Here is a 27,435-nt window from a genome sequence, read left to right on the forward strand (position 1 = left end):
TAAAAAGCTGGTTTTTGATATAAATATGAACTTGATTGAACAAAACATGCATGTATTGTATAACATAATGTCCTAGAATTGTCATCTGATGAAGATCATCAAAGGTTAGTGCTGCATTTAGCTGTGGTTTGGGTTTATGTGACATTATATGCTAGCTTGAAAAATGTGTGTCTGATTATTTCTGGCTGGGTACTCTGCTGACATAATCTAATGTTTTGCTTTCGTTGTAAAGCCTTTTTGAAATCGGACAGTGTGGTTAGATTAACGAGAGTCTTGTCTTTAAACCAAATTTTGTATTGCTGATTCAACTTGTTAGCAAGGGTTCGTGAAGATAACCAAGAATTTACCGCTTTCAGATGAGACTAAACAAGGTGACGATTAAATATTGACTGCTATTGATGTAAAAGATTACCAGGTCTTTAAGAGTTTATTCGGAAGATAACAGCTCTATAAACATTCTTTCATTGTGCCCCGACTTTCTAGTTAATTATCTACCTGATTAGCTTAATCAGGTAATATTAATTACAGAGAAATTATTTTATAGAATAGCATGTCATTTTACTTAATCCGGCATAGCCAAAGACACGACAGCTGCTACTCGCGTACAGACTCGGGAGAGGCGAAGATCGAGAGCCATTTGTCCTCTGAAACACGACAACGCCAAGCCACACTGCTTCTTGACACACTGCTCGCTTAACCCGGAAGCCATCACACCAATGTGTCTAAGGAAACACTGTACAGCTGGCAACCAAAGTTAGGGTGCGATGGGACAAGGACATCCTAACCGGCCAAAACCTCCCCTAACCCGTTCGACACCGTCTCATGTGTCTCACGGTTAAAGGTTGAACCATTCATAATGATTATGAATGGTTCTTTTCTGCTCGTTGTTTGCAATTTGTTACTATAATTATTATGAGTGATGCTTTGGAGAACTGCACAAAAGGCACAGATGGTGAGAATTGAACTATTGGTATCCCCCAAAGATACAGCATATACTTGGACAATTCATATTTTTAGTTAAAAGTAAAAGTCTGTTATCACAATTCTTCGTCTATATTTAATTATGCTCAATGAGGACATTCATTAATACCTACCAGGAATCCAAACTCTTAATTGTATTAGGCTTTTATACAGGTGAATGTAATGAAGATTATATATACTGATCAAAATGGCCAGAGGAGTGGATTAAGCTGCATTGACCTTGATGAGTGTAACGTCTGCTTCCAACTCACACCCTCAAACACGTAGATCCCCTGAACGCAGCTCACTTTCCAGCTCACACTCTAAAACACCTAGATCCCCTGAACGCAGCTCACGCTCCAGATCCCAATCACCTGAATTCTAATCACCAGTCACACACCTGTATGTCATTATCACACACTATTTAATTCAGTTCTTTGCACTCCATCACTGTGAGGTATTGTTTGTTTTGTGACACATGTCTAGCTGAGTTTCCCGTGATTGACTCCTCCCGTGTATGATAGTTTTTCCCTGCCTCACTAACGGCGCCTTTTGCCTATTCTCTGCCTGTACTTTAGCTATTGGATTTCCTGTTATCTACCTATTGCCTGATCTTCCAGACTACGTTACTAGCCTTTTCCCTGCCTGTACTGTTGCCCTTTTGGACACCCTGTGGATGACCTTCTGCCTGCCCCTGGACCCAGCTACCTGCCTCCTCTTGTGGTCCTTTGCAATAAACACCTGCTGCGCCCTGCACTTGAAACCAGCTCTCTGTCTTCCATCGTGTTCATTACAATGAGGAATGATATGCTTTGAATCAACTTGGAATTTATGCTGGATCCTCAGTTTGTCTGTCTCACGTCCCATTTGACTCTGCCAGAGAGAGAAGTGCTTGATCAGTTGTTGTACAGCCCTGCGGCCTCCTGTCTCTCTGGCACAATATTAAACAGCGGTCTTCAGACTGTTCATCTAGAGATACAATAGCATGAAACAGGTGTATCTGGAGATGGTGAACCGGCCCTGAACTGACTTGGAGTAGTAGATTTCAGCACTATTAAATCTTATAATGGCAACCCACTCCAGTCCTTTTCCAGGAGCCTGTCTGATCCAAGCCATCTAGTAGCTACTGAATGTCTAAATCAAAGGCTGTACAGGTCCGTTTGATTGGTTCTTCAGGCTTTTTAACTACAGGTCCAGACCCAGTCAACATCTGACTCTGAACACCTGTTGATAAAAATAGAGTATTTTAAATTTGAAGAAAAGCTTTTAAGTACACATAACCATCTTTTGAAAGTAAAAACAAAGTTACAGATCTATAATCAGTAGCAGTTCATGTGAGACAACTAGAAGGCTTGACCAGACAGGGCAGGAGTTGGAATGTTAGAGGCTGGAGTCTTTTATTTTGTAGTGCTTTGTGATATTGTTGTTGTATTCTTTACAGTAATGAAACTCAGTATTATTCTAGTGTGACACAAAGAGAGGAAGTAGTACACCAGCTGGCCATGTTGTTAGAGGTTTTTGTACAGCTTCTTCACCAGCTTCAGTCAGTGTGTCTATCGAGCACAATAATAAACAGCAGAGTCCTCTGATATCAGACTCTTGGCCTCTAAGAACTGGGTGCTTGTGGAGACGTCCTCAGTCAGAGTGAACTGGCCTTTCAGGGAGTCTGCATAGATAACATCTGTTCCTGAACCAGTGTACATTCTCCCAATCCACTCAAGTCCTTTCCCTGGTTTCTGCCTTATCCAGTGAATGTTATTGCTAGTCATTGAATAACCAGAGATTATACAGGACACTTTAACAGAATGTCCAGGTATTTTCACCTGAGAAGGTGACTGATCCAGTCTGATATCACAACAAACACCTGCAATATAAAAACATGTCAACACTCTTGAAGATGTGGTATTTACACACATTTTGAGTTTAACTATGATACTCAGACATCCTTCAGTCACAATGTATTGTTTTACTTACTGTGTATGGACATTACCATGACAACTAAACTCCAGACAGTCATCAGTTCCATTGTTCAGTGATAGTCAGGTTAGTGCAGGGCTTGCTGTAATTTCAGTCCACGTTGCCTATGATGAGAAGGCCAGAGCTGAGCATCTGATTATAAAGGGGTGAAAGGAAGGACGTCTTTGCATAGACCGCCCACTAGAGGTTTAAATAGAGACTGAGACGGAGATGTTCTTTGACAGTTGATAATGTCAGCATTGTTTCTCAGAACAGCACAGGATAACAGCATCCATTAGGATCCCCGAAGATCTATATTTGTTCTATTACTGTTTAACATTAATGACCTTCATGGTACATGTATTCAATATTGTATGAATTGTTTGATGAAATTTGACATCTGGTTTCATTTAAATAAGATCACCATATTGAAAAACATGACCAAATAGTCCAAAATGTTTTTAGCTTCTAGAGATTGATAATTCATTTTACTAAGTGACTGCATTTATTATTGATAATGTTAGTTATTTCCTATTGTCAACTGACTGAATGGCTTTAAAGTTTTCAGTTAAAGTTTCAATAGGATATTCATACATTTATCTTACAAAGATGACATCATGTTTTACGCGTTTTGAGTAATTATGTTTAAAATTTAGAGAATTATTCTTTCCTATAGTGTTTATGGGGCCATAGGATTGATGTAGACAGAGACTGGAGCACAGAATTGTCTCACAGACTCTCACAGTAAGGGAAGTGTTGATCAGTTTTTATACAGTGCTGCAGACTCCTGTATCACTGGGTCTCTGGCACAATAATACACAGCAGAGTCTTCAGTCTTCAGATTGTTCATCTGGAGATACACCTGTTGCTTGCTGTTGTCTCTGGAAAAGGTGAACCTATCCTGAACAGACTGGGAGTAGTAGATGTAACTGCTGGAATCACGAATGGTAGCAACCTTTCCCAGGAGCCTGTCTGATTCAAGCATTCCAATAGCTGCTTCTAAACCCAGCATATGTGCAAGTCAGTAAAACAACTGACAAGCACAATGGAAAAACAACTGACTAATACAATGGGAAAACAACTGACTAGCACAATAGAAAATCAACTAACACAATAGTAAACAACTGACAAACACAATGGCAAAAGAACTGACTAACATAAAGGCAAAATAACTGACTAACACAGTAGTAAAACAACTGACAAACACAATAGCAAAACAACTGACTAACACAATGGGAAAACAACTGACTAACACAACAGCAAAACAACTGACAAACACAATGGGAAAACAAATGACTAACACAATGTTGTCATGACGTGGCCCTCTTTGGGTATAGCGAGTAGCTTCCCCCTCTCTCTCTCCCCTACACCCAGGTTCTGTTATCTCAGGACGTAAATTCCTAGAGGAGACTCTCTCCTCCTGGCAATGCAGAAAGAGACACATAGACAGAACAAAGGAACTTCTTCTACATTACAGAACTTGAGAACGGAACAATATCCATGTTTTGGAGAATGTGTAAACGGTCGGTGGAGAAGCCAGCTACGACCCGGTCCGTTTTGTGTCATGTTTGTGACCTCATGAAAGACAATACAGCCATATTACCATAACTCTGTTTATACAGGAGCCTCCGTTATGAGGTTTGCATCTAATTATTGTATAAAATGAATGAGTAAAGATTAAACTATTTGTGAAATTATGTAATGTGATTTTAAACTGTTAAAAGTAAAAGTAAACTGCCTGTTACTCAGGCCCAGAAGCTAGGATATGCATATGGTAGTATTGGATAGAAAACCCTCTAAAGTTTCTAAAACTGTTAAAATAATGTCTGTGAGTATAACAGAACTGATTTGGCAGGCGAAACCCCGAGGCGAAACCACAAGCACAATCCATCCAATGCTTTTCTATGGGAAACCTGATTTATTACGGCCCAGATTGCAGTTCCTGTGGCTTCCACTAGATGTCAACAGTCTTTAGAAATTGTAAATATTGTAGAGTAATTAGATCAAGGGAGGTTTGAGTTTACATTCAGACTTAGATCACCCCCATATATATATATATAACTTTAACTGTTCAGGGAGCAGTGAGTTTTAGTACAGGTCTGGTGCTGGTTTGTATCATTGTGGAGGCGAGCACAATAATAGATAGCTTCAGTATGCAGACTCTGTCCTTTTAAAACAACATGTTACTGGAAGTGTTGCTGGTGGTGCTGAACTTGTTTTTCAGTTCATAATTATAAGCTATGCTTCCACCACTTTCGTTATATCCAATCCACTCCAGTGTTTTCCCTGCAGGTTGTCGGATCCAAGCTGTATAAAAGCTAGTAACAGAATATGAGACCTTACAGGAGATGGTCAGTGGTTGACCTGGCTGAACAGTCATAGAGGCTGGCTGAGTGAGTTCATAACTCTGTACACCTGTTGAAAGGAAATAATGAACAATATTAAAAATCCAAGTAACATGATTTTTGCATGACATTAAAGTCTCATCCAATTTTCCTTATTGTGCCTGTCCCAATATAGACACTCACAGACAACAGCTGCCAGCAGCAGAGATGCAGGGAACATGGTTTGTGGGGACAGGCACAATGGTGGGAGCTGCTCTTCTCTACTCTCCAGGACTCAGAGGGATGTATTATGACACACATATATAGAGCCTGTGTATATAAGGAAGAGGGAGAGACAGGGTTAAGATTACATTTGAATAATGACAATCAGGTATAAAGGACTGGGAATATCAGTGCAAAATGGGGGGAAATGATGTGATAATCTGTCCGTTTTTAACACTACAGTTATGGGAGATGAAACTGGAATGGATAAACATTGTTTTCTTGTTATTGCTAATGGTACTGTATATTATATTTATCAAGTTATTATTTTAAAAACACATGTACAGGGGTGCTTGTGAACATTTTGCTATTAAATCATTAATTAAAAAAAAAATGAGGTTGACTGTGTTGAATGGGGAAGTGCTTTTTGTATGGCTTCTCCCATTAGTTTAACCACTGTGACTCTCTAGCACAGTAATACACTGCTGTGTCCTCACTCTTCAGGCTGTTCATCTGTAGGTACAGCTTACTGCTGGAGTCATCTCTGGAGATGGTGAATCTACCCTGGACTGACTGGGAGTAAGAGATTGGACTACTAGATGTGCCTATATAAGCAACCAACTCCAGTCCTTTCCCAGGAGCCTGTCTGATCCAAGCCATGTAGTAGATACTGAATGTGAACCCAGAGGCTGTACAGGTCAGTTTGTGGGATTCTCCAGGCTTTTTAACTACTGGTCCAGACTCAGTCAGTGTCTGACCATGAACAGCTGTTGAAAGAAATCACAGATGTTGTTAAAACAGTATCTAAACTCAATTAGTAAATGTATTCACCATAAATCATTTTAAAAAAGAGACTCACAGGAAGCAGCTAACAAAAGCAGCAGCAGAGATGCAGGGAACATGGTTTGTGTTGAAGCTGAACTGGTGGGAGCTGCTCTTCTCAACTCTCCAGGACTCAGAGGGACGTACTAGGACTCTCAGATACAGAGAGGTTTTTATATAAGGAGGAGGTAGAAGGAGTTAAAGGAAGAGGGGCTATTTGAAATTTGCATAAGGAGAGGATATATTTTTATTTGATTTGTTTATTTATTTAACCTTTATTTAACTAGGCAAGTCAGTTAAGAACAAATTCTTATTTACAATGACGGCCTACCAAAAGGCAAAAGGCCTGCGGGGACGGGGGCCTGGGATTTAAAAAATAAAAAAATGTATACAATATAAATATAGGACAAAACACACATCACAACAAGAGAGACACAACGCTACATAAAGCGAGACCTAAGACAACAACACATGACAACACAGCATGGTGGTAACACAACATGATAACAACATGGTAGCAACATAACATGGTAGCAGCACAAAAACATGGTACAAACATTATTGGGCACAGTCAACAGTACAAAGGTCAAGAAGGTAGAGACAACAATACATCATACAAAGCAGCCACAACTGTCTGTAATGATTATCTTTAGGAGAAGTAGAGGAGTCAGGCGCAGGACACAGGGATCAATGTAAACGAACGTGTTTACTTGAAAAATCAATAAATCTTCTCCTCGGAAAATACATATTGCTGAGAAACACCTCCGACCACACAAAACAGCAAACAATCACCGACAAGACAAACAGGAAATGCAGAGGTTTAAATAATGAACATAATTAGGGAATATCAAAAACAGGTGTACACAATAAAGACAAAACCAAACGAACAGTGAAACATCGATCGGTGGCAACTAGTAAGCCGGTGACGTCGACCGCCGAACGCCGCCCGAACAAGGAGAGGGGCCGACTTCGGCGGGAGTCGTGACACCATGATTGAGTCTTTGAATGAAGAGATTGAGATAAAACTGTCCAGTTTGAGTGTTTGTTGCAGCTTGTTCCAGTCGCTAGCTGCAGCAAACTGAAAAGAGGAGTGACGCAGGGATATGTGTGTTTTGGGGACCTTTAACAGATATATGGTCCCACAGTTGATAGTGCATGTCAGAGCAAAAACCAAGCCGTGAGGTCGAAGTAATTGTCCATAGAGCTCCGAGATAGGATTGTGTCAAGGCACAGATCTGGGGAAGGGTACCAACAAATGTCTGCATCATTGCAGGTCCCCTAGAACACAGTGGAAGAAGTTTGGAACCACCAAGATTCTTCATAGAGCTTGCCACCTGGCCAAACTTAGCAATCGGAGGAGAAGGGCCTTGGTCAGGAAGGTGACCAAGAATCCGATGGTCCCTCTGATAGAGCTCTACAAACCTCTACAAGGTTCTCCCATCTCTGTTTTCCTGGCACCAAACCTAAGCATACAGCCAAGACAACGCAGGATTGGCTTCGGGACGAGTCTCTGAGTGTCCTTGAGTAGCCCAGCCAGAGCCCGGACTTGAACCTGATTGAATATCTCTGAAGTGACCTGAAGATAGTTGTGCAGCAACACTCCCCATCCAACCTGACAGAGCTTGAGAGGATCTGCAGTGAAGAATGGGAGAAACTCAAGCTTGTAGCGTCATACCCAAGAAGACTCGAGTCTGTAATCGCTGTCAAAGGTGCTTCAACAAATTACTGAGTAAAGTGTCTAATAATTATGTAAACCTTATATTTCCATTTTTTATTTTTAAGAAATTAGCAGAAAAGTCTAAAAACCTGGTTTTGCTTTGTAATTATGGGGTATTGTATGTAGATTGATGAGGGAAAATAATATTTTATCAATTTTAGAATAAGGCCGTAACCTAACAAAATGTAGAAAACGTCAAAGGGTCAGAATACTTTCCGAAGGCATTGTACATATTTACATTTTGGATCAGTAAGGAATGACTTCCAGTCGTGGCAGTGATGACCTGTGTTGTCATGGCAACATCTTTTGGCCCGGGAAGATGAACAGCTTGTCATACATAATGTTGAAACATTTCAGACATTCTCATTGAGTATTTTATGGATAAAACATTTATTTTTCAATAAAATGATTGGAACTGAGGAGCGTTATATCTAATCTTCAGCTTCCATATTCTATATTGTATCCCAGAGAATGGGTTTTTATACAGCTATGGTGCTGGTTTGTATCACTGTGAGGGTAGGCACAATAATACATAGCTGTGTCTTCAGTCTGAAGGTTCTGCCCTTTTAAAAACACAGTATAACTGCTAGTCTACTGAGAGGCTGAACTTGTTCTTCAGTGAATCCTTGTATTCTGTGTCTCCAGAATATACATTTCCAATCCACTCCAGTGTTTTCCCTGCAGGTTGTCAGATCCAAGCTATCCAAGTGTTAGTAACATAATAAGAGACCTTACAGTAGATGTTCAGTGGTTGACCTGGCAGGACAGTCATAGATGCTGGCTGAGAGAGCTCATAACTCTGTACACCTGGGAAAGGAAATAACTATTAACAAGAAGTTCATATTTAAGCCGATGTTAATGTTAGGGCTAGGGGGCAGTATTGACACGGCTGGATAAAAAAACATACCCGATTTAATCTGGTTACCACTCCTACCCAGTAACTAGAATATGAATATACTTATTACATATGGATAGAAAACACCCTACATTTTCTAAAACTGTTTGAATGGTGTCTGTGAGTATAACAGAACTCATTTGGCAGGCAAAACCCTGAGACATTTTCTGACAGGAAGTGGATACCTGATGTGTTGTATTACCTTTAAACCTATCCCATTGAAAAACACAGGGGCTGAGGAATATTTTGGCACTTCCTATTGCTTCCACTAGATGTCACCAGCCTTTACAAAGTGTTTTGAGTCTTCTGGAGGGAGATCTGACCGAACAAGAGCCATGGAACGATGATGGCCCATTAGACACCTGGCGCGCGAGTTCATGTTGGGTACCCTCGTTCCAATACGTTATAAAAGAGTATGCATTCGTCCACCTTGAATATTATTCATGTTCTGGTTAAAAAAGGCCCTAATGATTTATGCTATACAACGTTTGACATGTTTGAACGAACGTAAATATATTTTTTCCCCTCGTTCATGACGAGAAGTCCGGCTGGCTTAGATCATGTGCTAACAAGACGGAGATTTTTGGACATAAATGATGAGCTTTTTTGAACAAAACTACATTCGTTATGGACCTGTGATACCTGGAAGTGACATCTGATGAAGAGAATCAAAGGTAATGGATTATTTACATAGTATTTTCGATTTTAGATCTCCCCAACATGACGTCTAGTCTGTATCGCAACGCGTATTTTTCTGGGCGCAGTGCTCAGATTATTGCAAAGTGTGATTTCCCAGTAAGGTTATTTTTAAATCTGGCAAGTTGATTGCGTTCAAGAGATGTAAATCTATAATTCTTTAAATGACAATATAATATTTTACCAATGTTTTCTAATTTTAATTATTTAATTTGTGACGCTGACTTGACTGCCGGTTATTGGAGGGAAACGATTTCCTCAACATCAATGCCATAGTAAAACGCTGTTTTTGGATATAAATATGAACTTGATAGAACTAAAAATGCATGCATTGTCTAACATAATGTCCTAGGAGTGTCATCTGATGGAGATTGTAAAAGGTTAGTGCATCATTTTAGCTGGTTTTATGGTTTTGGTGACCCTGTCTTTGAATTGACAAAACATTACACACAACTCTTGTAAATGTACTGTCCTAACATACTCTAAATTTATGCTTTCGCCGTAAAACCTTTTTGAAATCGTAAAACGTGGTTAGATTAAGGAGATGTTTATCTTTCAAAGGGTGTAAAATAGTTGTATGTTTGAAAAATTTGAATTTTGACATTTATTTGGATTCAAATTTGCCGCTCTTGAAATGCACCTGCTGTTGATGGAGTGCACCACGGGTGGCACGCTAGCGTCCCACCTAGCCCATAGAGGTTAACACGTGTTTTTTTATGAATGTTTATTATGAGTATTTCTGTATTTTGAATTTGGTGCTCTGCAATTTCACCGGATGTTGTCGGGGTGGGTTGCTAGCGGGACGCCTGACCCTAATTAAAGGCACAGTCAACTTATTGTATGTAAACTTCTGACCCACTGGAATTGTGATACAGTGAATTATAAGTGAAATAACCTGTCTGTAAACAATTGTTGGAAAAATTACTTGTGTCATGCACAAAGTAGATTTCCTAACCGACTTGCCAAAACTATAGTTTGTTTACAAGAAATTTGTGGAGTGGTTGAAAAACGAGTTGTAATGACTCCAACCTAAGTGTATGTAAACTTCTGACTTCAACTGTAACATTTCAAGAGTGGGCTCTGCTAAGCTATGATACATTTTATAAGCACCACCAACACAGTGAATGGGAAAATGTATTAAAATAGCTGTTATTTAGTCAGCACCATTATGAATGGTTTAACTTCTTTGGCTCACTGGTTTTTGGTCGGAATTTTGGATGACTGATGTGCCCAAAGTAAACTGCCTGTTACTCAGGCCCAGAAGCTAGGATAGGCATATACTTGGTAGCATTGTTTCTAAAACTGTTAAAATAATGTCTGTGAGTATAGCGGAACTGATATGGCAGGCGAAAACCCGAGGAAAATCCATCCAGGAAGTGGGATTTATTTTTATGTGAGTGGTTTTAAATTGAAAGCCTATCAACCATATAAGGGGTTAGCACCCAGATTGCAGTTCCTATGGCTTCCACTAGATGTCAACAGTCTTTAGACATAGTTTCAGGCTTGTTTTCTGAAAAATGAAGAAGAATGAGACCTCTCTGTCAGGGGACTGGGAAATCATGCAGTACTGCATGACCGTGTGCGCGCTCTTCGTTCATTTTTCTTTTTATTGAATACGCTATTGTTCGGTTGAAATATTATCGATTATTTAGATAATTGACAACCTGAGGATTAGTTATAAACATCGTTTGACATGTTTCGATGAACTTTACCAGTACTATTAGGATGCATTCGTCTGCACGCCTTTGAGCCAGTGGATTACTGAACAAAACGCGCCAACAAAACAGAGTTTTGGGATATAAAGAGGGACTTTATCGAACAAAATGACCATTTGTTGTGTAGCTGGGACCCTTGTGATTGCAACCAGATGAAGATCTTCAAAGGTAAGTGATTAATTTTATCACTATTTCTGACTTTCGTGACTCCTCTGCATTGTTGGAAAATGTTTTAAATGCTTTTGTAAGCGGGTCGCTGTCCTCAGATAATCGCATGGTAGGCTTTCGCCGTAAAGACTTTTTGAAATCTGTCAAAGCGGCTGGATTAACAAGAAGTTAATATTTTAATGACTCCAACCAAAGTGTATGTAAACTTCCGACTTCAACTGTATCTGATATTGGCAGAAAGCTTAAATTATTTTTTATCTAACTGCACTGGCCAATTTACAGTACCTGTTACAGTGAAAGAATACCATGCTATTGTTTGAGGAGAGTGCACAGTTTTGAACATTAGTCGCATTTGGGCTGTCTTGATACAACATATTGAACAGAAATGCAATGGTTCATTGGATCAGTCTAAACATTTGCACATACACTGATGCCATCTAGTGGCCAAAATCTAAATTGCACGTAGGCTGGAATAATACATTATGGCCTTTCTCTTGTATTTCAAAGATGATGGTACAAAAAATACAAAAGAATGTTTTTTTTTTTCTTTGTATTATCTTTTACCAGATCTATTGTGTTATATTCTCCTACATTCCTTTCACATTTCTACAAACTTCAATGTGTTTCCTTTCAAATGGCTCTATGTGTGTGTCATAGTATGTCCCTCTGAGTCCTGGAGAGTAGAGAGGACCAGCTCCCACCAGTTAAGCTTCAATACAAACCATGTTCCCGGCGTCTCTGCTGCTGCTTCTGGCAGCTGCCCCTGTGAGTTCCTGATTGCAGTCTGGTCAGCATAACTTGTGTTGCTGTGATACTGATGTGACTCCTTGATTGATCTGACCTGTCATTACTCTCCCTCCTCAGGAGTCCACAGTCCTGCCTAACATTATAATCCAATAGAAGTCTGGCTTTTTACATGGACAACACGTAGTATTTACAGTTTGCACAGTTATAAAATACATTTGTTTCTACTGATATTCCCATTAATTTCTCTGAAATCTAATTTCAGATGAAAACTGCCAAAGCTGTGTATTGATGTGTGTTTCTCCATATAGGTGTCTACTGTGATACTGAACTCATCCAGTCTGATCCAGTGGTTATAAAACCAGGAGAGTCTTTCAGCATCTCCTGCAAATTCTCTGAGTTTTCTATATATTCTTACTGTCTTCACTGGATACGACAAGCTGAAGGAAAAGGTTTGGAGCATGTTGGTTATACATGCACTAGTAGTACTTCCACTGTAGATTCACTGAACAGCAAGATCAGTTCTAGTTATGAAAACTGTACAGTGTTTCCACAAGGGAACAACTTCCAGACTGAAGAAACAGCAGTAATACAAACCATGGCCAGAGCTGTACAAACACCCATCCTCCAGGGAGTCATTGTAACTTATGATAGGGACGTACTCAATTAAATAGAACAGAGATGCTTCTCCTCATCAAATATGTAAACAAATACAAGCCCATCAGAGGCTGTGCTGGAAATGTATATCTGAGTTGTTTGCCAATTATACTCTTGAGATGACTTGATGGTATTCTAATTGATGTCTATCAAACAATCAATGAACTCATTCATGAAGATCAAAGCTCTGTACAAAGAAATATGATATAAAAAGATATATGAAACAATAATATATATTATTTATATCATAATACTTTGTATCTTTTTGATAGTACAGAGCTTAGATCTTCTTGTTCGGTATTGGCCACCTTTATCATATGAATGATTAAAACTTTAATGAGTGGAGACAATTAACACTAATGGGTTGTGAAACAAAAATATTGGCAGAGTGTAAAGCTCATTGTATCACAGTCCTGCCTAACATTATACTCCAGTTTAAGTCTGGCTTTTTACAAGGATAACATATTAGAGCTTTAAATAGCTTGCACAGTTATTACATATTTTTTCCCCCCACTGATATTTTCATTAACTATAAATATCCTCACCTTACGCAAATTTCACCTAGCCCTTCTTCCTTTCTATCCCTCTACCTCCCACTATATGAAAACCTTTCTGTATCTGAGAGTCCCAGTGCGTTCCTCTGAGTCCTGGGGAGTAGAGAAGAGCAGCTCCCACCTGTTCAGCTTCAACACAAACCATGTTCCCTGCATCTCTACTGCTGATGCTGGCAGCTGCCTCCTGTGAGTTCCTGACTGTAGTCTGATCAGTATAACTTGTGTTGCTGTGATACTGATGTGACTCCTTGATTGATCTGACCTGTCATTCCTCTCCCTCCTCAGGTGTCCACTGTCAGGTCGTACTCACACAGGCTGAACAGACAGTCCAGGGGACCCCTGGGGGATCCCTCAAACTCACATGTGCCTGTAGTGGAATCACTCTAAGCAGCAGTTATATGCACTGGATCCGCCAAGCACCTGGAAAAGGACTTGAATGGATAATTTACTATTATTCTGACACTTACAAGAGCAATGCCCCTGTAGTACAGGGCCGATTCACTGCATCAAAGGACAGCACTAATTTCTATCTCCACATGAGCCAGTTGAAGTCAGAGGACTCTGCAGTGTATTACTGTGCTAGAGATTCACTATGGTTAAACTAATGAGAATAGCTGTACAAAAACCATCTGGTTGAGAAAGGAAGGACGTGCGCAAACACAAAGACACACGTATGGTATGACCAGTAGACCATGACAAGGGGACACATGAGGAACAATTCTAATGATGTATCAAATAATAACACAATGATACACCTGTTAACCTGTTATGGCTAGGGGGCAGTATTTTCACGGCTGGATAAAAAACGTACCCGATTTAATCTGGTTACTACTCCTGCCCAGTAACTAGAATATGCATATAATTATTGGCTTTGGATAGAAAACACTCCAAAGTTTCTAAAACTGTTTGAATGGTGTCTGTGAGTATAACAGAACTCAAATGGCAGGTCAAAACCTGAGAGATTCCTTTACAGGAAGTGGCCTGTCTGACCATTTCTTGAACTTCTTTGCCATCTCATTCAATTACAAAGGATCTCTGCTCTAACGTGACACTTCCTACGTCTTCCATAGGCTCTCAGAGCCCGGGAAAAAACATAATGTCGTCATCCCAGCCCCAGGCTGAAACACATTATCGCCTTTCTCAAGTGGCCGATCAAGGGACTGTGGGCTTAGAAGCGTGCCCTGGCCGCCCCCGTCTTTGTGATTTTTCCTCTGTTTGCCGAAAAGGAGATTCCCGGTCGGAATATTATCGCTTTTTTACGAGATAAATTGCATAAAAATTGATTTTAAACAGCGGTTGACATGCTTCGAAGTACGGTAATGGAATATTTAGAATTTTTTTGTCACGAATTGCGCCATGCGCTCGACCCTGATATACCATTTCGGATAGTTTCTGGAACGCACGAAGAAAACGCCGCTATTCGGATATAACGATGGATTATTTGGGACCAAACCAACATTTGTTATTGAAGTAGCAGTCCTGGGAGTGCATTCTGACGAAGACAACAAAGGTAATAACATTCTTGTAATAGTAAATCTGATTTTGGTGAAGGCTAAACTTGCCGGGTGTCTAAATAGCTAGCCCGTGATGGCTGGGCTATGTACTTAGAATATTGCAAAATGTGCTTTCACCAAAAAGCTATTTTAAAATCGGATATATCGAGTGCATAGAGGAGTTCTGTATCTATAATTCTTAAAATAATTGTTATGCTTTTTGTGAACGTTTATCGTGAGTAATTTAGTAAATTGTTAGTAAATACCCCGGAAGTTTGCGGGGGGTATGCTAGTTCTGAACGTCACATGCTAATGTAAAAAGCTGGTTTTTGATATAAATATGAACTTGATTGAACAAAACATGCATGTATTGTATAACATAATGTCCTAGGTGTGTCATCTGATGAAGATCATCAAAGTTTAGTGCTGCATTTAGCTGTCTTCTGGGTTTTTGTGACATTATATGCTCGCTTGAAAAATGGGTGTCTGATTATTTCTGGCTGGGTACTCTGCTGACATAATCTAATGTTTTGCTTTCGCTGTAAAGCCTTTTTGAAATCGGACAGTGTGGTTAGATAAAGGAGAGTCTTGTCTTTAAAATGCTGTGAAATAGTCATATGTTTGAAAAATTGAAGTTTTTGTATTTTTGTGGAATTTGTAATTCGCGCCACGCCTATCATTGGATATTGAAGCAGGTGTTCCGCTAGCGGAACGTCTAGATGTAAGAGGTTAAAAACATGGTGCTAGTGTTGTTGATGCACCAACAGGGGGCACTCTCTCTCCATATGATTAAAATAAAGACCAATACTGATGAACGCTCTGCTTAAGTGTCTTAAATATGTTTCATCCAACACAAGTAGTAATACTTTAATGTATTGTTTCATATCCCCCCTTTACATAAAACATATAACAAATAGAGGGTCTCTGAGTTTTCAGATGGCAAAGGTTGTGTCCAGTTATAGATATAATACAACAATGCAACGCCCCCCCCCCTCCCCCTCCCCCACCCAGGTGGTGGTGCAACCGGTCAGGATGTTCTCGATGGTGCAGCTATTGAACTTCTTGATTATCTGGGGACCCATGCCAAATCCTTTCAGTCTGCTGAGCGGGACAAGATGTTGTCTTGCCCGCTTTATGACCGTCTTGGTGTGTTTGGACCATGATAGTTCGTTGGTGATGTGGATATCAAGGAACTTGAAACTCTTGACCCACTACACTACAGCCCAGGTGATGTTAAGGACTCATTGTTCAATGTAGAGGTCGACCGATTATGATTTTTCAACGCCGATACCGATATCGATTATTGGAGGTCCCAAAAAAGCCGATGCCGATTAATCGGCCGATTCATTTTTTATTTTTTTTTGTAATGATGACAATTACAACAATACTGAATGAACACTTATTTTCACTTAACTGATGGGAACAATACTTATTTCCTCCAACTGAGTGAAAGAGAGACTCTTTTTATATACAGAGAGGGAAATTGATTTGAATCAAAGTCTGAGATTTAGGATTAATGCAGAAGTACATAAATTACTAGTACAACAGTGACATGTTGAGTAGAACATATTATTTATCATAATAATACAATTATCTGTTATGGAATGCATTGTGCAGCATTATGTAATTATTATCACGCGATCAAATCGTTTAATTGTAATTAACTAGGAGATCGGGGCACCAAGGAAAATATTCAGATTACAAAGTTATAATTTTCCTAATATAACTTTCCTATATTATAACATTATATATTATATTCTATTATAGTATAGGCCGATTATCTTCTGGTTTAAATGGTGTATTTTACCTCGCGTCCAGTCTCATTCCAAACGTCGTAAATTGTTGTATCTGCATGAACCCAGCCTTTACTAAGAGTCATCCATACATCAATTGTCTTAAAATCATTTATTTACTAAACTAAGTAATTCACAGAAAGTATACAAACAGTAATTATCATCACAAAGAATTGGTAGAGTAATGTGGCCTAGTGGGCTAAAACAGGCATGGCTGGTCTGTTAGACAATGGGTCATAAACGGTCAGCTGAGGAGACACACAGAGTTCATTAATATTAATCTTACATCTAGACGTTCCGCTAGCGGAACACCTGCTCCAACATCCAATGATGGGCGTGGCGCGAAATACAAACTCCTCAAAAATACAAAAACTTCAATTTTTCAAACATATGACTATTTCACAGCATTTTAAAGATAAGACTCTCCTTTATCTAACCACACTGTCCGATTTCAAAAAGGCTTTACAACGAAAGCAAAACATTAGATTATGTCAGCAGAGTACCAAGCCAGAAATAATCAGACACCCATTTTTCAAGCTAGCATATAATGTCACAAAAACCCAGAAGACAGCTAAATGCAGCACAAAACTTTTATGATCTTCCTCAGATGACAACCCTAGGACATTATGTTATACAATACATGCATGTTTTGTTCAATCAAGTTCATATTTATATCAAAAAACAGCTTTTTACATTAGCATGTGACGTTCAGAACTAGCATACCCCCCGCAAACTTCCGGGGAATTTGCTAACAATTTACTAAATTACTCACGATAAACGTTCACAACAAGCATAACAATTATTTTAAGAATTATAGATACAGAACTCCTCTATGCACTCGATATGTCCGATTTTAAAACAGCTTTTTGGTGAAGGCACATTTTGCAATATTCTAAGTACACAGCCCAGCCATCACGGGCTAGCTATTTAGACACCCGGCAAGTTTAGCCTTCACCAAAATCAGATTTACTATTATAAAAGTTTGATTACCTTTTGTTGTCTTCGTCAGAATGCACTCCCAGGACTGCTACTTCAATAACAAATGTTGGTTTGGTCCAAAATAATCCATCGTTATATCCGAATAGCGGCATTTTGTTCGTGCGTCCCAGACACTATCCGAAATGGTAAATCAGGGTCGCGCACGTTGCGCAATTCGTGACAAAAAATTCTAAATATTCCATTACCGTACTTCGAAGCATGTCAACCGCTGTTTAAAATCAATTTTTATGCAATTTATCTCGTAAAAAAGCGATAATATTCCGACCGGGAATCTCCTTTTCGGCAAACAGAGGAAAAATCACAAAGACGGGGGCGGCCAGGGCACGCGCCTAAGCCCACAGTCCCTTGATCGGCCACTTGAGAAAGGCGATAATGTGTTTCAGCCTGGGGCTGGGATGACGACATTCAGGTTTTTCCCGGGATCTGAGCGCCCATGGAAGACGTAGGAAGTGTCACGTTAGAGCAGAGATCCTTTGTAAAAGATAGAGATGGCAAAGAAGTTCAAGAAATGGTCAGACAGGCCACTTCCTGTAAAGGAATCTCTCAGGTTTTGACCTGCCATTTGAGTTCTGTTATACTCACAGACACCATTCAAACAGTTTTAGAAACTTTGGAGTGTTTTCTATCCAAAGCCAATATTTATATGCATATTCTAGTTACTGGGCAGGAGTAGTAACCAGATTAAATCGGGTACGTTTTTTATCCAGCCGTGAAAATACTGCCCCCTAGCCATAACAGGTTAGCAGGCTGGTGCTAACAAGCTAGCAGATAGTAGGCTGGGGCCAACAAGCTAGCAGTTAGCAGACAGAGGCTAGCAAGCAGACCGGGGCAAGCAAGGTAGTAGTTAGCAGACCGGGGATAGCAAGGCCTTTGGGGGACGTTGCGATGGAAGTAAGTCCGTTTTTGCCTCTTCGTGCGGTGACGTTGATAGACCAGTCGTGGAATTAGTAGGGTTCCAAGTAGCTCTAGGTAGCTAGCAGGCCGGTTAGCAGAATGGGCCTTCAGCGGACTTCGCACCTGAGGGGCCTGTTAGAATCTTCGGGCAGATTATGTCGGTATTCCAGTCATAGAGGATCGGTGAGGTTCCGTGCCCCGTACCGGCAGTAGAAGGGATCCGGGTATTGTAGCCCAGGAGTGGGCTTCGGTCGTGGCCCAGGAGCCCTAGCCGGGCTAGCTTCAGGCTAATTGGTGCTTGCTCCGGGATGGAAACGCTAGCTAGGAGTAGTCACCCGGGATTGCGGTTAGCTAGTTGCAAAGATCCAGATGAAAATGTTTGACCTCATGATACTGGTTATGATAATGCAAATCTCTCATCAAGGCAAAGTGTGGATAATTTGAAGGATCTCAAATTTAAAATATATTTTGATTGGTTTAACACTTTTATGGTAACTATTCTACAATGTAGAAAAAAGCAAAAAATGTAGAAAAAACCTTGAATGAGTAGGCGTGTCCGAACTGTTGACTGGTACTGTATATAGGATACGAACATTTCATTCCATCCTAACAATGGGTGTATAACGTTCTGCTAAAATAAATTCATACACATCTAAAGTCAATCAGTTAAACATTTGAGAACAATAATATTTTACACACACATGAAGGTACCCATAAGTAATAATTTCTGATGAAAAAACACAGGAAAGTTATTAGAAGTCATGAACCATGATCACACCGCGTACGACTGGTCCAGTGCTTATAGTGTACTTCCGTCGTGAGGTTAGCTCCTCCGTGGATAACATACCTATGAAATATACTTATTCATGCCTATCACGACTACAATAGTGGAAGATACAGTGAGAAGTAGTAAAAATACTACAGACTCCCTCGACACCAATTCTAACTAACCTCCAGGCATTGACCTGAAAATTACCTGATTACATCAAGCTCATTCTGAACAAGTTGTAGTCTGCCAGTATACTTGGTTTTCTTCCCTTGACATGTGCACTTGTGTAAGCATAAACGCACATATACAACGGAACATCCAATTAGGATTTATGCTAGGATCACTTAAGGGTCCGAGCAAAACGCCAGCCTGGGAAAAATGGAAGATTTACCCTGAGGCCTTTGACCCTACAGCTACTGTACTCACCAGTTTCTCCCCAGAAGTCCATAGGTCATCCCTATAGACTGCCCAAAACTGGTACCTTGCAGCTGTAGACTTATCATGTAGTTATCAACTTAGGATAGCATCCTAATCAAAACACCGCACATTAGGAACGCCCTACAGGTCATTTTGGCAAGATTTTGAACATATGTATAATACAGTCCAATTAGATGATTAAGAGTGGATTTGGAGATAGCCGCTTTATATAAACTAACTCTTCCATGGTGCCCAAGGTTATTAACCTGTTGAGGACAGACGTTCCGCTAGCGGAACCCCGTTCCGCCTGCGGAACCCCTAGCCAACAGCCAATGGCATCGCACGGCGCAAAATACAAAACCAACCAAAATACCAAAATTCAATTTTAAAAACAATCAACTATTTTACACCATTTTAAAGATAAGACTCTCGTTAATCTAGCCACAAATAATCACACAGCCATTTTCAAAGCAAGCATATATGTCACATAAACCCAAACCACAGCTAAATGCAGCAGTAACCTTTGATGATCTTCATCAGATGACACTCCTAGGACATTATGTTATACAATACATGCATGTTTTGTTCAATCAAGTTCATATTTATATCAAAAAACAGCTTTTTACATTAGCATGTGATGTTCAGAACCATCATACCCACCGAAAACTTCCGGTGAATTTACTAAATTACTCATGATAAACGTTGACAAAATACATAACAATTATTTTAAGAATTATAGATACAGAACTCCTTTATGCAATCGCTATGTCCAATTTTAAAATAGCTTTTCGGCGAAAGCACATTTTGCAATATTCTGAGTACATAGCTCGGCCATCACGGCTAGCTATTTTGACATCCGCCATCTTCGGAGTCACCTAAACTCAGAATTAATATTAGAAAAATTGGATTACCTTTGCTGTTCTTCGTCAGAATGCACTCCCAGGACTTATACTTCAACAACAAATGTTGTTTTGGTTCCAAATAATCCATAGTTATATCCAAATACCTCCGTTTTGTTTGTGCGTTCAGGTCACTATCCGAAGGGTAACGCGCAAGCGCATTTCGTGACAAAGAATTTCAAAATATTCCATTACCGTACTTCGAAGCATGTCAAACGCTGTTTAAAATAAATTTTTATGCTATTTTTCTCATAAAATAGCGATAATATTCCAACCGGGCAACGTTGTATTCATTCAAAGACTGAAAGAAAAACATGGCGAGTTCTCGTGACTGCGCATCTCCATTCTCACTGTCCCCAGGCTGACCACTTACAAACTCTGCTCCTATAATTTGCCCAGAGACAGCAGACACCCCATTCCACTTTCTGGCGGCTTTAGAGAGCCAATGGAAGCCTTAGAAAGTGTCACGTTACAGCACAGATGCTGTAATTTCGATAGAGATGTAACAGAAGGACAACAAATGGTCAGACAGGGCACTTCCTGCATGGAATCTTCTCAGGTTTTGGCCTGCCATATGAGTTCTGTTATACTCACAGACACCATTCAAACAGTTTTAGAAACTATATTGTGTTTTCTATTTAAATCTACTAATTATATGCATATTCTAGTTTCTGGGCAGGAGTAGTAACCAGATTAAATCGGGTATGTTTTTTATCCGGCCGTGAAAATACTGCCCCTATCCCAAAGAAGTTAACAAGTTAAAATGGCCCTAAAGATTGACGCTATACAACGTTTGACATGTTTGAACGAACGTAAATTGATTTCTTTTTTTTTGACTTTTCGTCGTGACACTTTCCTCGCGCATCCTACATTTTGAGTAGCTTACTGAATGCGCTAACAACATGGAGTTATTTGGACATAAATTATTAAAAGCTTTATAGAAATGTAAACCCAAATAAAATTCTGAACTTTTGTTCCTGTGTTGCTGATCATTAACACATTATAATAAAAATATTACAGTCAACATGTCTCATAAGTAAAATCTGAACTACAGAGAGCAGAATAAAGGACAGAGGAGAGAAAATCAAGGAATAGGACAGAAGATTTCTCCCTCTCAGTCTCTATTTCAGCCTCTAGGAGGCGGTCTACGCAAAGTCTCCCTCCCCTTCATCCCTTTATAATCAGACACTCAGCTCTGGTAATGTGTTTATAGGCAGTTTGGACTGACATTGCAACAAGTCCTGATTATGTGAATGAAGGTATTTTTGATATTTAATTTTCACAGCTGTTCAGAGTCAGACGCTGACTGAGTCTGAATCAGTGGTTAAAACATTTGAAGAATCTCACAAGCTGACTTGCACATATTCTGGGTTTGGTTGCTACTATTGGAATGCTTGGATCAGGCAGGCTTCAGGGAAGGGGCTAGAATGGGTTGCTACAATTAGTGATTCAAGCCGTTATATCTACTACTCCCAGTCTATTCAGGGACGGTTCACCATCTCCAGAGACAACAGCAAGCAGCAGGTGTATCTCCAGATGAACAGTCTGAAGACTGAAGACTCTGCTGTTTATTACTGTGCCAGAGACACAGTGACACAGGAGGCTGCAGCACTGTACAAAAACTGATCAAACAAGACAATTCTGGGCTCCAGTCTCTGTCAACATCAATCCCATGGCCCCACCAACACTAGAATAGAGTAGACACATCATACTATAAATTCCAAAAATAATTACTTGAAAGGCATAAACTATTCCTGTCATCTTTTGTAAGATAACTGAATGAATAGCCTATTGAAACTTTAACTTAAAACTTTAAAGCCATTCAACGTCAGCTGACAATGGTAAATAACCCCAAACAGGATCTTTAATAATGTATATGCAGTTATTTAGTGAAATGCATATCAATCTCTTGCAGTTAAAACCATTTATTTTGTAAGGTCTTTAAATTTGGTGATCTTATTTGCATGAAACCAGATGTCACATTTTCATCAAACAGTTAATGCAACATTGAATACATGTACCATGAAGGTCATTCATATTTAACAGTAATGGAACAATAATATATCCCTGAGGGACACCAATAGATGTTGTTATCTTGTGCTGTTCTGAGAAACAATGTTGAAAATATGAACTCTCAAAGATCTCTCCCTCTCAGCCTTTATGTAAGCCTATGAAGGGCGGTCTATGTCTATGCAAAGTCTCCCTCCCATTCTTCCCTTTATAATCAGACACTCAACTCTGGCCTTCTCATTATATGAAGCTTGGACTGACTTTATAGCATGACCTGCACTAACTATTATAGTTGAACAATGGAACTGAGGACTCCCTTTGTTTACAGTGCTATCACAAAGTATTCACACCCCTTAGATATTTCCACAGAGACGGCCCACTGTCCGGAACCAAGAGAGACGGCCCACTCTCAGAGTCGTCCTACGGCCCGGAGCTCCCAGAGTCGTCCTACGGCCCGGAGCTCCCAGAGTCGTCCTACGGCCCGGAGCTCCCAGAGTCGTCCTACGGCCCGGAGCGCCCAGAGTCGTCCTACGGCCCAGAGCTCCCAGAGTCGCCCTACAGTCCGAAGCTCCCAGAGTCCAGTCCAGGGTCTAGAGTGAATGGCCTCAGGCAGAGGTATTCAGTGGGGGTGGATTGGTCAGGTAGGGGACTAAGGCCTGAGCCTGAGCCACCTCCACTGTAGGAGGGTTGGGGAGGTGACAGCAGCCACCCTCCCTTCCCTCCCTTTAGTAAGGGGTTTATTTTTGTCGTTTTTTTTTAAGGTGCAACCGGGGTATGCACCTTTTGGGGGGGGTACTGTCACGTCCTGACCAGTAAAGGGGTTATTTGTTCTTATTAGTTTGGTCAGGACGTGGCAGGGGGTATTTGTTTTATGTAGTTCAGGGTGTGTTTGTGTATGTGTTCATGTAGAGGGGGTATTTGGTTTAAATGGTTCGGGGTGGTTGTGTATGCAGAGGGGTATTTGATTTATGTATTCCGGGGTTTTTGGGTTATCGTTCTATGTTAGTTTATTTCTATGTTCTGTCTAGGCGTTTGCATTTATATGTTTTGGTAATGGGATTGGGGCCTTCAATTGGAGGCAGCTGTCTATCTTTGCCTCTGATTGAAGGTCCTATATTTAGGAATGTGTTTGTTTTGGAAATTGTGGGAGATTGTTTCTTGTTTAGCTGTGTGCCTGACGAGACTGTCCAGTTCGTTTGTTTTTTGTATACGTTTGTGTTTTCCTTCTTCACCTAATTAAAAGAAGATGAGTATACATTTTCCCACTGCGTTTTGGTCTACACCCGTGACAGTTTCAGATAACATTTGGTCCCAGTCTACATAGTGTTAAAGTTACTCTACAGGTAGTGTCACATTTTCAGAGTTAATTTGATTGAAAATGGTGTAAATTCCACTGAATTGAGTTTAATTTACACTGCAATGACTGCATAATTTTATACTCCGATGTAATTCCGACACTAGAGCTCATTGACTCCTCACAATGTTGAAAATACTCATCCTCGGTTAAAATAAGTCAACACTGTAATTTCTACACCACATTTTTTACTGTGTGAAATGTTCCATATGCACAAAAGGCTTCTTTATCTCAAATGTTGTGCACAAATTTCTTTACATCCCTGTTAGTGTGCATTTCTCCTTTGCCAAGATTATCCATCTATCTGACAGGTTTGGCATATCAAGAAGCTGATTAAACCGTATGATCATTACACAGGTGCACCTTGTGCTGGGGACAGTGAAAAGCCACACTAAAATGTGCAGTTTTGAAACACAAGACAATGACACAGATGTCTCAAGTTTTGAGTGAGCGTGCAATTGGCATGCTGACTGCAGGAATACCCACCAGAGCTGTTGCCAGAAAATGTCATGTTAATTCCTCTACCATAAGCCATATCCCATGTTGATTTAGAGGATTTGGCAGTACGTCCAAATGGCCTCACAACCGCAGAACAAGAGTGTGGCGTCGTGTGGGTGAGCGGTTTGTTGATGTCAACGTTGTGAACAAAATGCCCCATGGTGGCAGTGTGGTTATTGTATGGGCAGGCATAATCTACGGACAACAAACATAATTGCATTTTATTGATGGAGATACTGTGACGAGATCCTAAGGCCCATTGTCGTGCCATTCATCTGCCGCCATCACCTCCTGTTTCAGCATAATAATGCACAGCTCCATGTCGCAAGGATCTGTACACGTCCTGGAAGCTGAAAATGACCCAGTTCTTCCTTGCCCTGCATACTTACCAGACATGTCACCCATTGAGCACATTTGGAATGCACTTGGTCGACGTGTACGACAGTGTGTTCCAGTTACAGTCGCTTCGTACAGCCATTGAAGAGGAGTGGGACAGCATTCCACAGACCTAGGGCTGTGATGGTCACAAAATGTTGTCAGCCGGTGATTGTCAAGCAAATAACTGTCGGTCTCACAGTAAATTATTGTTAATTGATATAAATACATTTAGCATCTCCTGGCTTCCACACAAGCCACTGATGCAGACCTTTGGAACATCTACATTTTAAAAAGTCTAATGAACTCATGTAATAAAGCCTACACCCTTCACAATGAATCCATTATTTTTTATAGACAGGTTTAAAATAGCTTTTCGGCAAAAGCACATTTTGCAATATTCTGAGTAGATAGCTCACCATCACGGGCTAGCTAATTTGACACCCACCAAGTTTGGCGTTCACTAAACTCAGAATTACTATAAGAAAAATTGGATTACCTTTCCTGTTCTTCGTCAGAATGCACTCCCAGGACTTCTACTTCATCCACAAATGTTGTTTTGGTTCAAAATAATCCATAGTTATGTTCAAATATCCTCTGTTTTGTTCTTGCGTTCAAGACACTATCCGAACGGTGACGCGCGGACGTGTATCGTGACAAAAAAATTCAAAATATTCCATTACCGTACTTCGAAGCATGTCAAACGCTGTTTAAAATCAATTTTTATGCGATTTTTCTCATAAAATAGCGATAATATTCCGACCGGGAGACGTCTTTTTTGTTCAAAGACTGAAAATGTAAAATGGACTCTTCACGTGCACGCGCGGCCTGTCTCATTGTTCTCAGATCGACCACTATCCAAATGCGCTACTGTTTTCAGCCAGGGGCTGCAAAGTCATCATTCAACGTTCTGGCGCCTTCTGAGAGCCTATGGGAGCCTTAGAAAGTGTCACGTTACAGCAGAGATCCTCTGTTTTCAATAAAGAGGGTGTAGAAGGCCAAGAAATGGTCAGAGAGGGCACTTCCTGTACAGAATCTTCTCAGGTTTTGGCCTGCCATATGAGTTCTGTTATACTCACAGACACCATTCAAACAGTTTTAGAAACTTTAGGGTGTTTTCTATCCAAATCAAACAATTATATGCATATTCTAGTTTCTGGGCAGTAGTAATAACCAGATTAAATCAGGTACGTTTTTTATCCGGCCGTGTCAATACTGCCCCCTAGCTCTAACAGGTTAAAGGTGGGACAGTCACGTCCCACCTAGCTCAAATCAAATCAAATTTATTTATATAGCCCTTCGTACATCAGCTGATATCTCAAAGTGCTGTACAGAAACCCAGCCTAAAACCCCAAACAGCAAGCAATGCATGTGAAAGAAGCACGGTGGCTAGGAAAAACTCCCTAGGAAAAACTCCCTAGAAAGGCCAAAAACCTAAGAAGAAACCTAGAGAGGAACCAGGCTATGAGGGGTGGCCAGTCCTCTTCTGGCTGTGCAGGGTGGACATTATAACAGAACATGGTCAAGATGTTAAAATGTTCATAAATGACCAGCATGGTCAAATAATAATAATCATAGTAGTTGTCGAGGGTGCAACAAGCACGTCCGGTGAACAGGTCAGGGTTCCATAGCCGCAGGCAGAACAGTTGAAACTGGAGCAGCAGCACGGCCAGGTGGACTGGGGACAGCAAGGTGTCAGCATGCCAGGTAGTCCTGAGGCATGGTCCTAGGGCTCAGGTCCTCCGAGAGAAAGAAAGAAAGAGAGAAAGAGAGAATTAGAGAGAGCATATTTAAATTCACACAGGACACCGGATAAGACAAGAGAAATACTCCAGATGTAACAGACTGACCCTAGCCCCCGACACATAAACTACTGCAGCATAAATACTGGAGGCTGAGAGCTCAGAGAAGTTAAGGAGAATATTATCTTTAAAATGGTGTATAATACTTGTATGTTTGAGAAATTTGAATTATGAGATTTTTGTTGTTTTGAATTTGCCGCCCTGCTATTTCACTGGCTGTTGATAGTGTGTACCGCGGGTGTGGCGCTAGCGTCCCAGATGTCCCAGAGAGGTTTTAAAGCAGTTAAGTATCTCAGGGACTGTAGGGACTGTCCCTATACACTTTCATGATCTAATTCTCACTATCTTGTTTCAGCTGAGGACAAAAAGCTTTTTTGCATCAACCACATGAACACAATTTGAATTTGAATAAATGGTGAGATGGGGGGGTGTTGCATTGTTGTATTATATCTATAACTGGACACAACCTTTGCCATCTGAAAACTCAGAGACCCTCTATTTGTTACATTTTTAATGTAAAGGGGGGATATGAAACAGTACATTAACGTATTACAACTTGTGTTGGATGAAACATATTTAAGACACTTAAGCAGAGCGTTCATCAGTACTGGTCTTTATTTTAATCATACGGAGAGCGAGAGTGCCCCCTGTTTGTGCATCAGCAACACTAGCACCATGTATTTAACAGGTGTATCATTGTGT

At 40.3% G+C, this 27,435-nt stretch overlaps 1 protein-coding gene, 1 long non-coding RNA gene and 1 gene segment (V, D, J or C); 1 reads left to right on the top strand and 2 right to left on the bottom strand.

Moving 5' to 3' along the window:
* LOC106606764 (uncharacterized) overlaps positions 1 to 27,435 on the bottom strand; it is a 423,559-nt gene that overhangs the window by 329,493 nt on the left and 66,631 nt on the right. Inside the window, exon 2 of the mRNA XM_045720035.1 lies at positions 26,346 to 26,348. Coding sequence (XP_045575991.1) covers positions 26,346 to 26,348 — 3 coding nt within the window. The remainder of the gene's footprint in view (positions 1 to 26,345; positions 26,349 to 27,435) is intronic.
* Positions 2,341 to 3,072, bottom strand: LOC123743412 (uncharacterized). Its single transcript, XR_006770181.1, has 2 exons — positions 2,935 to 3,072; positions 2,341 to 2,824 (listed from the first exon to the last, which is right to left on the bottom strand). It is a non-coding gene; the product is annotated as an uncharacterized lncRNA (long non-coding RNA).
* Positions 13,497 to 14,096, top strand: LOC123743407 (Ig heavy chain V region-like). The segment is given in 2 exon segments: positions 13,497 to 13,616; positions 13,716 to 14,096. Coding segments are annotated over 2 exon segments (363 nt in total).

The sequence above is a fragment of the Salmo salar genome, chromosome ssa06 (genome assembly GCF_905237065.1).
Source record: "Salmo salar chromosome ssa06, Ssal_v3.1, whole genome shotgun sequence".
Classification (NCBI taxonomy): domain Eukaryota; kingdom Metazoa; phylum Chordata; class Actinopteri; order Salmoniformes; family Salmonidae; genus Salmo; species Salmo salar.